Raw genomic sequence first — 15,864 nt, 5'->3', positions numbered from 1 at the left:
TTGTGAAGGCAAATTTAATTGCATTTACAACAAGGTAACAAGGTGTGTTTAGTCATTAGCTCCGAGCAGGGTAAAAATAATCCCAAAAATCAGGCCTGCTGGAGCCTCCCCGGATACAGACAGACTGCACTTAGCAGTGACAATAATGATGTTTTAACAGCACATGCTGACGAGCCCTGTGCTCTCTGCGGCTGCTCAGCACTCGCTCTAATTGGTCACATTACACATTCAATTTTATCTTTAACAATGTTTACTGTATGATACAAGGAAGGTCGCGCTTTGACAAAACAACTCTCTCATACAGAGACACTATAATGTAAAAACACAGGTTTAACTCAACTGAAAATCCTGTCAATTATGTTTCATATGACCGAATACTTAGATCAATATCACCTCCATATGTTTAACTATATTTGAAAAAAATAAAAAATAAAAATAAATCCTCTAACATCAATTGTATTTGAAATCTGTGAGTAGGCATACAACAATAATCACACAATAATCCACTCATCGTTCAGTATATTAAAGGTGGGAAAATATATTTTTAATGATATGATCTACTAAAAAATGGTTTACTGGGATTATCTTGCATTATTGTTATTGTGTCACTGGCAAAAATCATTTCAATTTCACTGTTTATCAATCTCTGTACAAATATATATCAAGCTTCAAATTTTGTTATCATGACAGGCCTATCTCTGAGCATTATGGGTAATTCGTTTTTTTTAATGTATCAAAAATATTGCATGTGAACAAGTGCGTAAAACTTAAGATGCCATAAGATGTAACTGTGATCTGGTTATGTTCTTCTGAAACACAGGTCAGAGTGTGTGATCGCACAAAGGAAGAAGACCCAGACTGATGCTCTAAACATGGCCGCCCTCATCAAAGCTGTTGCGTCTCTGAGGACTCACAGAGCCCTTTACAGCAGAGCCCTGGGCCTGAGGCGGAGCTCTGTCTGCTCACACACTGCACTGTCTGCAGGTCTGAGAGAGACAGCTGCTGTAGGTCTGAACCAGGAGAGAGGCAGCTGCTCTAGGTCTGAACCAGGAGAAAGGCGGGTGCTGTAAGTCTGAACCCGGAGAGAGGAGGGTGCTGTCAGTCTGAATCAGGAGAGAGGCAGGTGCTGTAGGTCTGGACCAGGAGAGAGACAGGTGCACCTCCACACACTATAGAATCATTTGATAGATTCAGAGACACGACTACAGATCTTCATGTGCGATTTTGAATCTGCTGTGCTCCATGTGTGTGGTGTTAGTGCGACTCTGAACCACAAAACATCATGGCAACAGCCAATAAAACAGAGCGTCGGGGCAGACAGCGTGACGGACACAGAGACGCAAGATACAAGCTCAGGAAATGGTGAAAATAATTAGGCAACTTTATGACTCAGCTCTCGTAAAGTAAAGTTAAAGTGCAGTATTCTCATCCATATTGTCCAACAGAATTTATCCTCTGCAAATAATGACCCGAAGTCCACAAAATAGACCTATTATCCAGTTTGAAGAGTTCTTTAAAAAGAAACAGGTGAGAGTAGATCCTCACGTGTGTCTGTTTCATCCACACAGTGAGGATCAGGCTGAAGCAAGCCCAGGGACCTAAACATGGCCACTCTTTGAAGTCAATGGGCTGCACTCAGTGGCGCATGTCGCTAGTTTAGCCTTTAGCGGCTAGTTACAGCTGGTCCTGACCATCAACCATACACAGTTGAGCAACACCCCATGAGACTTTGCGCGACGAAAGCGAGCAGAGCAGCCGTGAAAAAGACAAGGGACTAATAATTAAAGTATGAATGATAAATGCTAATGTTTTTGGTTCCACGAACTTCTGAAGCATGTTCTAAACCTGTGGCTCACTCATGACAGTTGGGCTCGGGGAAAGAAGGCGCCTGATTTGTCTCTTATTAATGTTCAAATCTTGATTTACAGACACAATAGCAAAATAAAAATAGCAGGATCATAGAGCAGGTTAATACAAACATTTTAAGACCAAAATGATAAGTCTGACAGCAGCAGTAACAGAGAGAGGGGCCACAATTTTGTAATGTAAAGTGAATCAATGGAGCCGAAGTGCGCTCATACTCACTTCTTATTTGGAACGTGGTGGCTAGCAGGTTAGCTATGTCCATTTATATATACAGTCTACGGCTAAGAGATTTAAAATCTTATCCAATTCTCTTTGTGTCTGTGGTCTGCGGTTTTTGTCACATGTTTCAAAATGGTTTAAGACTGAAAAATCCTGTAGTGTGATGCGCGGTTTAGGATTTTGTTAGTGATTTGGTGAGCTGCCTACACCGGTAGTGGGCCCAGCTCGATTAAAAATGTCTGTATTTTGAATAATTTACTTCATAAATAGATAATACAAGCTCATTATAAGGAGCATCAATATTCTAGTGATAAGCTGAAGGCAGTGAGCTTTTCTGCCTTTACTGGTGTTTTTGGGTTGGGGCCTGGCGGTGTTTTGTCTGCCTGTTTTCACACAGAACAAGGAGCCGCCTCACAACCACTGCATGGAAAATACAAAAAAGCATCTGGAACTCGTCAAGACTATGACACTATGAGAATCTACATAGAAAGGTGACAACGCACACAAAAGATGCCACACTTCTACCAGCTGACAACACCGCTAGGGAATAAATACAGTGTATATCAAATAGAAAGTCCAAAACTATACTATGACACTCCAGTCATATACAGTAAATTACCAGGCAAAAGTTTGGACATGTCGTCTCAGTCAATGTTTTATTTTAAGTTTACTACTTTCTACATTTTATATACAAACAGAAGACATCAGATATATGAAGCAAGATATATGGAGTTATGTAAATAATAAAGAAATGTATTTTATATTCAAATCCTCAAAGTAGCCACCCTTTGCTTTGTTGAAAAATATTTCATAATTATTTCACTTTTTTTTTTTTACTGCATAGTTCCATATATTTTTCTACATATACTGGATGTCTTCTGTGTGTATATGAAGTGTAGTGTAAAGTATAGTTAAACATACACTCTCAGAAAGTGTTAAAAATAGATGGAAGTAAATATGGAAGACATCAAATATATGAAGTAAGTTATATGGAATTATGTGGTAAAGAAAAAAATAAAATAAGTCTACTAAATATTTTTTGACAAAGCAAAGGGTAGCTACTTTGAGGATTTGAATATAAAATATAGATAACATATTTAGCAGAGTTATTTAAATTTTCTTTACTACATAATTCCATATATCTTACTTCATATATTTGATACCATCTGTGTGTATATAAAATGTAGAAAGTAGTAAAACTAAAGAAAAAAAAAGATTAAATGAGAGGGTGTGTCTGAGGTCTCAAAATGCCTTCACAATCCAGCGCCATGTTCACTCAGTCATACTTGGTGAGCGAGTTCTGTAGCCTCACCTGTGCTGCATTTATCTACCCTGCGCTCACCTGCCCTGTGCACTCACCTGCCCTGTGCGCTCACCTGCCCTGCTGGTACCTGCTACTCACTCATTCACACACAGTTGAGTGACAGCAGCAGTACTGATTAGAGCAGAATTTGACTCACACTTCCCCTGGTGGCACATAGCAGTAAATACAACACTTGTTTAGGAAATATATTTAAAGTCTTTAAGTTGTGTAAGTTCATCTACATGTGGAGTCTGCTTACCTTTGAAAATGACTGTTGGCGTGAAAAAGAAATACATATATTTACATAAAATCTACACAGAGACAAACATTTAGTAAAATAAATGGTTATAGTCACATTTTTATTTAGTGCTTTTACACCTTCAAGGCTCAACGCTCTTTGCAATCAAGGAACCACTCACTCATGCACACACACATTCATCCACCAGGGTAAACAGACACCGGGGCAGAGGAGGGTTAAGTGTCTTGTTCAAGGGCACAACGACAGCATTCGGAATCACAACGCCAACCTGTGGGTCAGTGTATCTGACCACTCAACCAATAATGTAATCTCGCCTGTTTCAAAGCAAACGTGTGTACTTGGTACTTGGATCCATGTATTTCTTTAATGATCCTATATTATGCAAAATTGACTCTCATGCTCATTAAGCCATGTTATAATGCTGTTAGCTCACTGAAAACATACCTGTTACATATAGGCCTTACATTTTCCTATTATTATTATTATATACTATTATTGTTATTATTACTCTCACTTGACTATGGCTGGTTCCTTGTATTAAATATCATTGTGTGAAGTATGGTCTCTGCTGTATAAGACCCCTGGATCTATTGGCAACATATGGAAGTCACTTTAGCTTAATTCAGAGAAGAGGGAAAAAGACGGTGCTTGTGCTTTGATGAGAGAAGGTGCTGTGCGTATGTTTAAGTGACGCTAAGTGAAAAATGAAGGGGCCATGTTTGAGAGCAGGTTTGAAAAGCCTTCGCTGTATGTCACGCTTAGTTTAAAAGAACGCCATAAAAATAACTCCAGCCTCTGGGCCATCACTGCGTTCATCAGGGAATAGCAATCAATTTACTGCAATTTCCTTAGCACAGCGTGTGGCAAAGAGAAAGAATTGGAGCTTTTTTTCTTGTCTTCAAAGAAAATGGACATAAAGGCATTGCCAATCCCGTTCAGAAGTATAGAGCCAATTAGCCACATGTTTACACAACTCCGATGATGGTGTTCTTCTCGAGGGTCCCACATGGCTCCTTCACATACACTAGACCCACCTGTAAACTGCTCTCTTGTCGGACTCCAGCTGGGCCTGGGGGTCAAGGGTCACGCTGACCGAGGTGTTTCCTGCTGCAGAGGCTGCTGGGATATGGACCTGTGGGGTCTTGGTGTTCTGTTGAGTGGTGCCCGTCATCTGAGGAGTGACAATAAAACCAACGTTATGTTTTGTTCAAGAGATGATCGATAAAAAACAGTAAGTCATGTAAAGGCTTTTGGTAAACATTTTACTATTTTGTACATAAAGCAAGATATGAACGGACGAATCAGGTGCCTTCTTTCCCCGAGGTCACTCCCGCTAGCATTAGAAACAGGTTTGATCGACAGCGTTGCTAAGTGCCCGCTCCCTGCTAAATCAGCGGTGTGGGCGGGAAGGGGCGTTACCTTCAACAGTCTCACTACGGATTGGTTCTTTGGTTGTTATGATACTCGGTGATGACTGGTGACAGAGGCTTTTCTGTGGCAGCTCCCAAACTATGGGACAGCGCCCTCTGCCTGTTAAATCCTCTCAGTGTTTAATGCAGTTTAAGACCAGACTGAAAATCCACCTCTTCTCCCTGGCATTTAATACTAGCTTGACAGAATATCTTGGTGTATTATTGTTCTGTTCCTGTGTATCGTGTTATCTCTATATTTGTTTTTTGTTGACTTTTATGTGATGCACTTGTTTTAAATGTGCTACAGAAATAAACCTGACTCAGTACAATGGGATAACTGCAGTTTTTATGTCTTACTATAGAGGGATAAACTTTGCAATTACTCCATTAGATTTAGTTCAATAACATTTTGAAGAACATGTTTGTACAGATCTAAACTGTAGGGTTAGCAGTTTTTATGCAGAATCAGACCCCACGGAGACACCGGGAGGGCATCTGACACAGAGGGGCATTTCAGAACATGTTTGTACAGATCTAAACTCAAGGGTTAGCAGTTTGTATGCAGAATAAGACAGGAGATTTTCTTGTTTGTGGAGGAATTGATGATACTTGATTTGCTAACTGCGTTCCGGGTTTGTTCAAACTGCGATTTTGATTTGATTAATCTTGCAACAAAGACTACTGTTTACTTGCCTAAAATCATTTCATAGGAACACGATACCTACTTCACTCATTATTTTGGCTGTTCTACCAGTGTCTGTGTGTTTTCTATGTGCTGTTTCATCTCTCTAGTTCCACACACACTGGGAGAGTGTAGATGGAGAGGAGCTGGAGACTGAGCAGGTGCCCATGATTCAGTGCTGTTCCACAGGTCAGTGTATTTTTAAATGAAGCTGAGGAGCTGTGAAGGGACTAAATAAAAGACATATACTATAATTAATGTGAACAACCATCGAAGGCAGTAATAGTCACAGGCTTTTAAAATGACAAAAGGTGCAATTATGTCTAAGGATGGTCCCATGCCACATATTTGCAGATACTGATGTACAAATAATAAGAAAATGTAGTTATTGTAAAAGTCAAAGTTAAGTTGAATGTCAATTGGACAAAAAGTTGTAGAAGTGAAGATGTTTTGTTGCTCATCGAAGCCGCTTCTTCAGCTTCAGCTTTTACTATGGATCAGACCTGGACGACTGATGGATTACACACACAAAATGTACCATACTCACTTCCTATTTGGAACGAGACGGCTAGCAGGTTAGCTATGTCCATTGATATATCCAGTTTATGGGAAAAACTGAGAATGAAGGGCACAGAATAAAAAAAATAAATAAATAAATAAAAAGTGTCAATGGTACTAAACATGGTAATTAAAGTCTACTATGTAGCGACAAGTTACAGTTAGTCTGAAAAGTTACATGTCTTCATGGCGACCCCATTCTTAGCCAGAATACATGGCTTAATGAAAAAACTCTGTAAAAATACTGTGGAACAATGTAGAGATGGTTTCAACAGTGGTCATCTGGACATCATGATTTCGTGATCAAGATGTTTCAGCTCCAGATCCAGAAGCCATTTCTGGTTTGATGGACCTGGTATGAAACACTGGGGATTGATTGTAACCTGAGTTCACTACTTAATACGATGGGACAAACCATCTCTACATTGAAGGATTACACCATCTTAATGCATACTGTGGAACATTCAAGCCAAAGCAATAAAATCTCCATGTAAACAAGCAGGTGGTGGACCCAAAAAAGTTGCATTGTGCAGCTTTAAATAAATATATTGCAAATCTAAACACAGATAACCAGATCTATTAAGTAACACTGAATCTGAGTGTCATAGTTCTCCATGTTATGTTGTCTCCTCCATTCACCCCACTTTTCCTGTCTCCCCCGCTCCCTCTTAGGAAATGAGTCTAACAACCCCCATCGCCTTTTGGATGGGGTGGGGTCGGGAGGAAGCTTCAAGTCTTAATCCCAGCTCCAAATGGGAAATAAATGAGCTTCTTCACACTTAACTAGCTCTCATTTGCATCTGCTGAGCGCACGGGCTGCATCTCGGGAGCTCTCCCCTGGCACTAATCCTCAGGGCGAAAGGATACGGAGGTGCTGCGGTCTGGGGAGGAGGCAGAGGATGCTCTACTTCCCATCCGTGCAGTGGTCCGGGGGTTAGACAAAGAACGCCTGGGCTCGGGGTCTGGGCGCCGGTAATGACGCTGTCCTGTGGCATCAGAGCTGACGAGTAGAAAGAGCTCTGCCAGCGTGTGGATGGATGCTTAAGCCTCTGACAGACAGACAGGGAGAAACTGGTCTGAACACTGGGCGATTTACCTGTGGAAGTGTGTCTGAAGCACTTTGGGGGCTCCGACTCTTGAGTTTTATTTACTTTAACATATATATCACAGTGTGGTCTAAACAACAGCGCTTATGTCAGTCTCTGTGAGGTTGTGAGTTTGATTACTGGCTCTGACAATTTGCTGATTCCCTTCTCCCTCATTTCACAACACACAGTCCTGTCTAAGGATAAGGTAGGGAAATTGTTCCTCTGCATTTGACCCATCCTTCAATCTCCACAGGAGCAGTGGGCACCACAGTTCAGCACCCAGGGGACCCATCTCCATGATCTTGTTGGTAGTCTTAGTCAGGACTAACTTCGCTGGAAGATTGGACCTATCGTGGATGTTTTGGGGAATCCGGAGAGCCAGGAGGAAACCCACCCAGACAGAGGAAGAACATGCAAACTCCGGGGATCGAGCCTGGAACCTTCTAGTGCTAACTTCTGAGTCATCATGCTGTGGTAATGAAGAAAAAAATCTTTAAAATAAAGATTTAAAAAAAACAAATTTGGAATGGAGACGAGCAAAACTAATTTATTTGAGTGTTATCTATGTACAGTTGAAACCAGAAGTTTACATACAATATATAAAAAGACACATAGATTTTTCCCACTGTCTGACGTGAAATCAGACTAAACGTTTCCTGTTTTAGGTCAATTAGGATTACCAACATTATTTCTATTTGCTAAAATAATAATAATTATTCAGTCAGAAGTTTACATACAGTAAGATTACTAAGTATTTAAACAATTTGGGAAAAAACAGATGATGATCCCATGTCTTTGGAAGCTTCTGAGGTTTATTGACAACATTTGAGTTAAAAAGAGACACACCTGTAGATGTCTTAGAAAGCAGACCTGAAACACACTGCTTCTTTGTGTAACGTCATGGGAAAGTCAAAAGAAATCAGCCAAGATATCAGGAAGAGAATTGTGGAGAGAGTCTGGTTCATCCTGTTCACCCAAGAGCAAAAGTGAAAGACATTGTGAAGATGCTGGCCGAAGCTTTTAAGAGTGTGTCATTATCCACAGTGAAACGAGTACTGTACTGACATGAGCTAAAAGGCCACTCTCCCAGGAAGAAGCCATTACTCCAAAAGAAACCTAAAAAGCCAGATTACAGTTTGCAAATGTGCACAAGGGAAAGACCTTAATTTCTGGAGACATGTCCTGTGGTCTGACAAAACCAAAATTGAACTTTGGCCATAATGAGCATTGCTACATTCGGAGAAAAACGGGGGAAGCTTGCAAGCCCGAGAACATCATTCCAACTTTGAAATAAGGGGGTGGCAGCATCATGTTGTGGGGTTGTTTTGCTCCAGGAGAGACTTGTGCACTTCCCCAAATAGATGGCATCCTGAGGAAAGAATATTATATGGAAATACTGAAGCAACATCTCAAGACATCAGCCAGGCAGATAAAGGTTGGGCACAAATGGGTCTTCCAAATGGACAATGATACGAAGCATACTGCCAAACTGGTTACAAAGTGGCTTAAGGATAACAAAGTCAATGTTTTAGAGTGGCCATTGCAAAGCCCTGATCTCAGGTCTATTGAAAATGTATGGGCAGACCTGAAGAGGCATGTGTGAGCAAGGCGGCTAAACTTGGCTCAGTTACACCAATTATGTCAGGAGGAATGGGCCAAAATTCCAACTATTGTGAGAAGCTTGTGGAAGAATATCCAAAATATTTGACCTAAGGAATACAGTTTAAAGGCAATGGTACCAAATACTAATGAAATGTATGTAACCCCCTGACTTTGAAGAAAGTAATGAAAAATTGCCTAAAAAATCCTTCTCTCATTATTATATATAGAATAAAAAAGCGTATGCGTTGTTTTAGATAGTGTATGTAAACTTCTGGTTTCAACTGCATGTATGCCTGTATACACATTTTAAACCCTTGTTCGTAAGAGTCAAGCCATTTCATATATGTAAATGAAACTTAAATTTAGGAATAAAAGATACAGTTAGTCTAGAACCGTGCAATCTGTTTCACTTAAGATTATGATTATTGCTCTATTAATAACGAAATGACTCACAGTGTAAATGTAGTCAGTACTGTTACTTCAAAATAAAATCACTGCAAGTAAACAGTAGGGCTCATAAAAACAACTCACATGAACAGATTCAATTTAAGTATATTTACACCTGATTGTGCCACACCACAAAGTAGAACATATTCTGACTGTAAACAAAGCAGTGTACTTACACCAAGCCTTTTACTGGTTAATCAATACACTGTGCTAACGCGACATGCTAATTGCTTTTTCACCCGCACACACACACACACCCCAACATGCACACACACGCACACCCCAACACACACACACACAGGACACATTAACACTGAAGTAACAATGAACTGATCACACGTTTCGTGCCAACTAAGTCTCAGTAGAGGACAGTGTCACTATGGCTGTTCCAATCCATGTTTTTGTTATTTTATTTTAGTGATCCTAAAGATGAACTATGTAACTTTTCTGGTTGTCACCATGGAAATGGTTTTGATTTGTCCTGGTATGTTTGAGAGTGTCGCGTTAAACTCATCTAGCTTACATTTATTCAATTACTGTGTTTTTGTTGTAGAAAAAAAAAAAAAAACTTGAAATACATGCATTCTTACTTTGAGTGGGCTGGCCTCTCCACAGAACTGACATATAATTTGGCCTAGTGGCATCACCTATTTGTAAGAGATAGCCTTAATGTCAGACTGTGAAACATTCCAGGCAAATCAAGAGCATCTCCAAGGAGGTAAGCAAGTGGCAGAAATTTCTTCCAGGAAAGTACTGTACTCCTTTAATTATTAAAAAGTGAGTATCCATAGGCCTTATGTATAAATGGACATAGCTAACCTGCTAGCTGCCATGTTCTAAATAGGAAGTGATCTTAGGTGCGCTTCCGGCTCCATCGACTCTGGCTCCAATTCACTTTCTCTCTGCAACTGCGGCTGTCAGCCTCATCATTTTGGTCTTAAAATGTTTATATTTACCCGCTCTATATGATCCTGTTTTTTTTTCACTATTGTGTCCGTGGATCAATAGGTTTGAATGACCGTGTTGCCCTGCTAATCCAGCGGTGTGAGCGGGATTGGCTCTTTAGTCAATATGACACTTGCGGTCGAAATTCCAAACATGGAACTGGGCTCCAAATTCAGAATTAGACCTTTTGCCGATACATTTTTCTAGATGTGTTTAAAATGTGAACTTTGAACCAAATTTTATTATTAAAATACAAAAAGCAAAAATTGCAATAAGATATCAGCCCTAGTATGTTCACAAAATTTGGAAAAAGTCAACAAAATAAAAAAGCTTAGATAAAAAGATTTGAATAATAATATTGTGAGTGTGGAGGAGCACAGCACATGTTCTCCAGTTACAGCCTGGTCCATGGTGACTCACTGCTCACATCTCCAGAGACACAGAGGTAGAATGAGCCCTGCTAACGAGTCTGGCTGGGAAAGGTAATTAACAGGGTAAGTGCAGTCAATACTAATACAACAACATGGGTCTAACAGGGGGAAGGCTGTTAGGACTGCACCACCACAATGGGCTTGTTTAGCTTTGGTTAAATAGGGTAAAATATGATGTAAGTTTAAAGGGCCCATATATATGCTTTCTGATCTCTGTTTTAATGTTGTTTCCTCATCACAAACAGACCTGGAGTTGTGTTTTGTTTCATTCACACATATTTAACACACAAACTCTGCATTTTTAGGCTGAGTTCTTTCCTCAAACAGAAAACACTCTGTTCCACCTTGTGATGTCATGTGGTAATACAGGAAGTGCTCTACTGTGTTTTTAAACTTCAAACACCTTCACTAGAATCATTTGGCTCATCTCTAATGAACTAAAGGTAAAAGGAGCTGTTAAATCAAAAACTACCACTTCATGACATCACAAGGTGGAACAGAGCATTTTGAGCTTTGGAGATGTAGACAGTCATCTAATAAAAAGTTACTCAAGCATATAAGAGTGAAACAAAACATAACTCCAGGTGTGTTTTTGAGGAGGTAACAACATTATAACGTGGCTAAAAGTCCACAAGAGTCAGTTTTGTGTAATATAGGACCTTTAAATGTTACCACTTTATAATACAAAACTGTAATCAGCCTCAATAAACCATGAAGAAATAATGAAAAACTAGTTTATTATGAATTACTCAGGCTTAGTCACTACTCAATAGTCTCTGTGCACAGTAGCACGCTAGCTAGCTCACTCTGTCTGAAAGCTAACAGACACTTTTGCTAAAATCAGAAAACGTAAAATAAACAACTAAAAAATTCTAATTTAAATTAATTAAAATAAAGACTATACATATTATTTATTTGTAGAATACTTCAGTTTGTGACGTTGTTTTAATATTTATTATGCCTCAAAATTAGCATTAGCGTTAGCATTGAGACACAAACAAACACAAACAAGTGTACTCTGGTAAGTATTAATTTTATTTGTTTAGAGTTTAACATGTTGACATCCACTCGCAGCTCTCTGTCCACCGTCTGATCTTTAAATATTTATTCATTTTAGAGTGACTCTGCAAAAACCACATAGAGATAAAACTGACAGGACGTAGTGACGCTAACAGTGAGTGACGGGCGCTTTTGAGGACAGAGCCTATTAAGGTGTTAAGATTAGAGGTTTCTGTTAGCATGTTAATGAAGTAGTAGTTGTTCATTAATATTTAAGTCCTTGTTCATGTTTTATTAAGGCTATTTACAGTGTACTTACTGTTATATAATGTTCCTGTTCAATGTCTAAAATAGTATTTCTCAACTGCTGGTTCAGGGTCCAAAAGGAGGTCATAGGAAAGTTAGAAGATACTTTTAGGTGTTGAAGGTTAACATATGAAAATATGTAATGCCACCAGGCCAAGTTACAGGTCAGATCTGTGGAGAGGCAACACCACTCACTGAAAGGTTTTTATTCTCCACTCTTTGAATATTAATGTTATGATGATTATTTATGTTTTGTTGTGTTGTGATTTTCTATGTCTTTCTTATTCTGTAAAGCACTTTGAAGAATTTTGTGTACAACTGTGCTATACAAATAAATTTGCCTTGCATAAGAATAACATCTTTTTCAATCTTTTTATTAGCTAAACATCAAACAAATCACATAAATGCAAGATGGATATGTATAATGCTGTACTGTAGAACATTTCTGGCAAAGCAGTAACATCTCCACGGAGACAAGAAAGTTCCACAGTGCATGTTTAAATTGGATAAAGAGCCTGACCTGTTGGCTCTCCTGGTACGATGGTGGAGGAACGCTCTGGGTGGCCATCATCGTCACTGCTGGTGCTGGGGACACATGTTGCATCATGGGAGTGCTTCACATTCAGACTGAGGGAAACAAAAAGAAAAAATAAACTTAAGCATTAGACAATATTGTAAATTCTCGTACTGCCACCGGATGTCGCTGTGATTAAATAAATAATAAAAACTAAATGTATAAAGTGTGAGTGTGGTAGCGTGGATCTAGATATACTGAAAAATTGACAATATTGCAATAATTGTTTTAAAGATATATAAATAAAAAAATATATATTAAACTATAAACTATAACTATTAAAAATGAAAAACAAAGGTATAAAGTAATTTTTCTGTTAGGGCTGCAATATTAATCGCAATGTCCTCCCTGTGTCTCCATGGGTTCTTATTCTGCTTAAAAGCTGATAACCCTGAAGTTTAGATCTGTAAAGATATTCTGAAATGTGATTCTTGTGTTAGTTTGTCAGTTCATGTTTCAAACTTCTTTTTTGTCAATTCTTCTAGAGGTGTTTAAAATGTAAAGCCTGAACAGAATGCTTATATTATTAAAATCACAAATCTTAACACAATCATAATTCTTCAGAAATCAAGCAGCCTTTGTTTCTACCCTTGTGTGTTTTGTTTTATGTTCCATTCACGTTTTGTGCAGTATTTGAACCAAGACATTTACAGGCACATTTTAGCACAGTTAAAACATCATCTGAATATCTTTATTAAATACAATTTTAAAAAACATCAAGACATTCCCTGTGTGTGATGGTGTTCATGACAGCAGAGGGACCGGGGCCGTATGCAGAAACTCTTTTACACAGCAGCGGGTTCGTAATGTGAGCACAAACAAACCTACTACTTGTTTACCAATTATAGACTGCTATGGCTGTTTGCTAATTACATCTGCCTCTAAAACAATGCCGTGTGCTGGGGTCACCTTGTCTCCGTGTCGACTGCCGGTGTTGTCGCGCTGTTACCAACCAATCAAGAGGGCTAATTAGGGCTCTTGTCGCTAGGCTAATTGCTATTGGCCAGGACCCCACCGGGCTGAGGGCTGTACCCTGCGGAACGCAACTGTAACCGCCGCCCCACCCCGACTCACGAGCTAATTGGCTCAGGGCGAAATCACACACACCACAGCACACGCGCAGACCCCCCATCAACGACCCAACTTATAGGAAGGAACAGCGGGCTGCTCCGTGTCCCCCCGGCTACAAATAACCTATGAGGAATGATAATGTGACAGAAATGACATGTTTGACCTGAAGGGGGCACTCCTCTATTTATTAAGCATTTATTTGTAATTTCCTCCAAGGTCCCTTTAGAAAATCATCTAGCTGCCTGCTCGTCTCCATTGAAATGTCATTGATTTGCCTGCAGTATTCCAGTGTGGCATTAAATTTACTGATTTATGAAGAGACAAGCAGGTGGGCCACTAAGTCAGGTTAGATCTATGGAGAGGTGGGCCAGTCACAGTAGAAATGTGTAGGGCGACCGTGGCTCAGTTGGTATAGTGTTTGAATCCTGGTCTCAATTTAAACATCATCGTTTGAGACGTCAAATCCACTGACCCACAGTTTGGGTCTGGTGCGATTCCAGCTCCCACAGATAAATGCTGTTGTTGTGTCATTGGGCAAGACATTTAACCCACCTCACCCCCAGTGTTTGCGTACAATGGTGCATGAATGTGTGTGTTAAAAGGTGAGTGGTTCCTTTGAGCCTTGAAGGTGGAAAAGCGCTAAATAAAAATTTGATCCTTTATCATGTTTAATATCATAATATGGAACATTCCAGGCAAGGCAATAAAATCTCCATGGAGACAAGCATGTAGCAGATCCTCCATACATAGTGTACCTTTAACATGCAGTGGCGGTGGAGCCAAACAGCTCAATATGACATATAAAGCCGTGTGTGGTCAACAATTAGAATGGACCGGTGCACTTGGGCCAAACCCTATTGACCCACAGGAAGGGCCTGATTATGAGCTGGTGGAATGGACCCAAAACCTCTGAACCGACCCCAAACACATCCGCTCAGGACCACTGCCTTAGGAAATACAGAGGTCTCAAATCCATCTGATTAATATAAAGTTTAAGAGCAGTGAGAGGACAATGGTAACAGAAGAAGCCATCAGAGCCTGAGAGCACACACACAACAAAATATACTGTGTATGTAAAGTAATTGTAATTATTATTATTATTATTATATTGTAATTACTTACTGAATTGAAAAAGACATCGGAGAATATACTATTTCTGTATGTTTATGTTAGCGTAGCATGTTCTGTGGGCAATTCTACTGTATTAAGAAGCTAACAGGAGCAAAAAATACCACAATTTCACATCAAATAATTATTCAGTTCAGATAATAGGGGTTACACCAGGAAACTGACTTACAAAGAAATAAGAACATGGAACAGCCACTCAATCAACAGGTCCTCACTATTTAAACATCTGCAAAGTTGAATCGTTAGTGGCTTAGTAGCTTGTCTTTATTGTTTATAATGTCTGTTATGTAAATACCACAGACTGTGTAAAGAAGTGGACTAAGTGAGTGTGACATCACCCATAGCGTTTGGCTCCAGTCAAATAAAGCTCATCGAGGCTAGCTGTTATAGGGGCCAATTTGGAGCGCTTAGCAACGCTGTCAATCAAACCTGTTGCTAACGCTAGCAGAAGCGACCTCGGGGAAAGAAGGCGCCTGATTCGTCTGTTATTAATGTTCTTGATTTATGGACACAATAGTGAAATAAAAACAATAAGCTCATGTAGAGCGGGTTAATACGAACATTTGCTCGCTGAAGCAATTACAGAGAGAGGGGCAAAAAATTTTCAATGTAAAGTGAATTGGAGCCAGAGTCGAAGGAGCTAGAGTCGAAGGAGCCAGAGTCGAAGGAGCCAGAGTCGAAGGAGCCAGAGTCGAAGGAGCCAGAGTCGCGCTCATGAGATACAACTAGCAGGTTAGCTATGTCCATTTATATATACAGTCTATGGTAAATACGTAATGTCTACATTATGTCTTCAGATGTAATCATATGGTGATAATAATAAAAAAAAACATTTAAGTTGATGTTTAAAACCAGCCTAGTCTGAAATACAGGTTCCGTTTCAATTCCTTAAGCTCTGAGCCGAAGGTGAATCTGTATGTAGCAGGGGTGGCGAACACGCGGCTCTCGAGCCGCATGCAGCTCTCTGCCAATAG

The 15,864-nt window shown here is 39.7% G+C and overlaps 1 protein-coding gene across 2 annotated transcripts in view; it reads right to left on the bottom strand.

Moving 5' to 3' along the window:
• pknox2 (pbx/knotted 1 homeobox 2) overlaps positions 1-15,864 on the bottom strand; it is a 155,911-nt gene that overhangs the window by 39,388 nt on the left and 100,659 nt on the right. For both annotated transcript variants that reach the window (XM_033978464.2, XM_055226827.1), the window contains exons 3-4: positions 12,638-12,744; positions 4,682-4,818 (exon numbers count right to left, since the gene is read on the bottom strand). In XM_033978464.2, the coding sequence (XP_033834355.1) occupies positions 4,682-4,818; positions 12,638-12,724 (224 nt within the window). In that variant the 5' untranslated portion in view covers positions 12,725-12,744. The remainder of the gene's footprint in view (positions 1-4,681; positions 4,819-12,637; positions 12,745-15,864) is intronic.

The sequence above is a fragment of the Periophthalmus magnuspinnatus genome, chromosome 14 (assembly GCF_009829125.3).
Source record: "Periophthalmus magnuspinnatus isolate fPerMag1 chromosome 14, fPerMag1.2.pri, whole genome shotgun sequence".
NCBI classification, from domain to species: Eukaryota; Metazoa; Chordata; class Actinopteri; order Gobiiformes; family Gobiidae; genus Periophthalmus; species Periophthalmus magnuspinnatus.
Note: the sequence above shows the minus strand (reverse complement) of the source record. Positions and strands in the feature narration are given on the sequence as shown.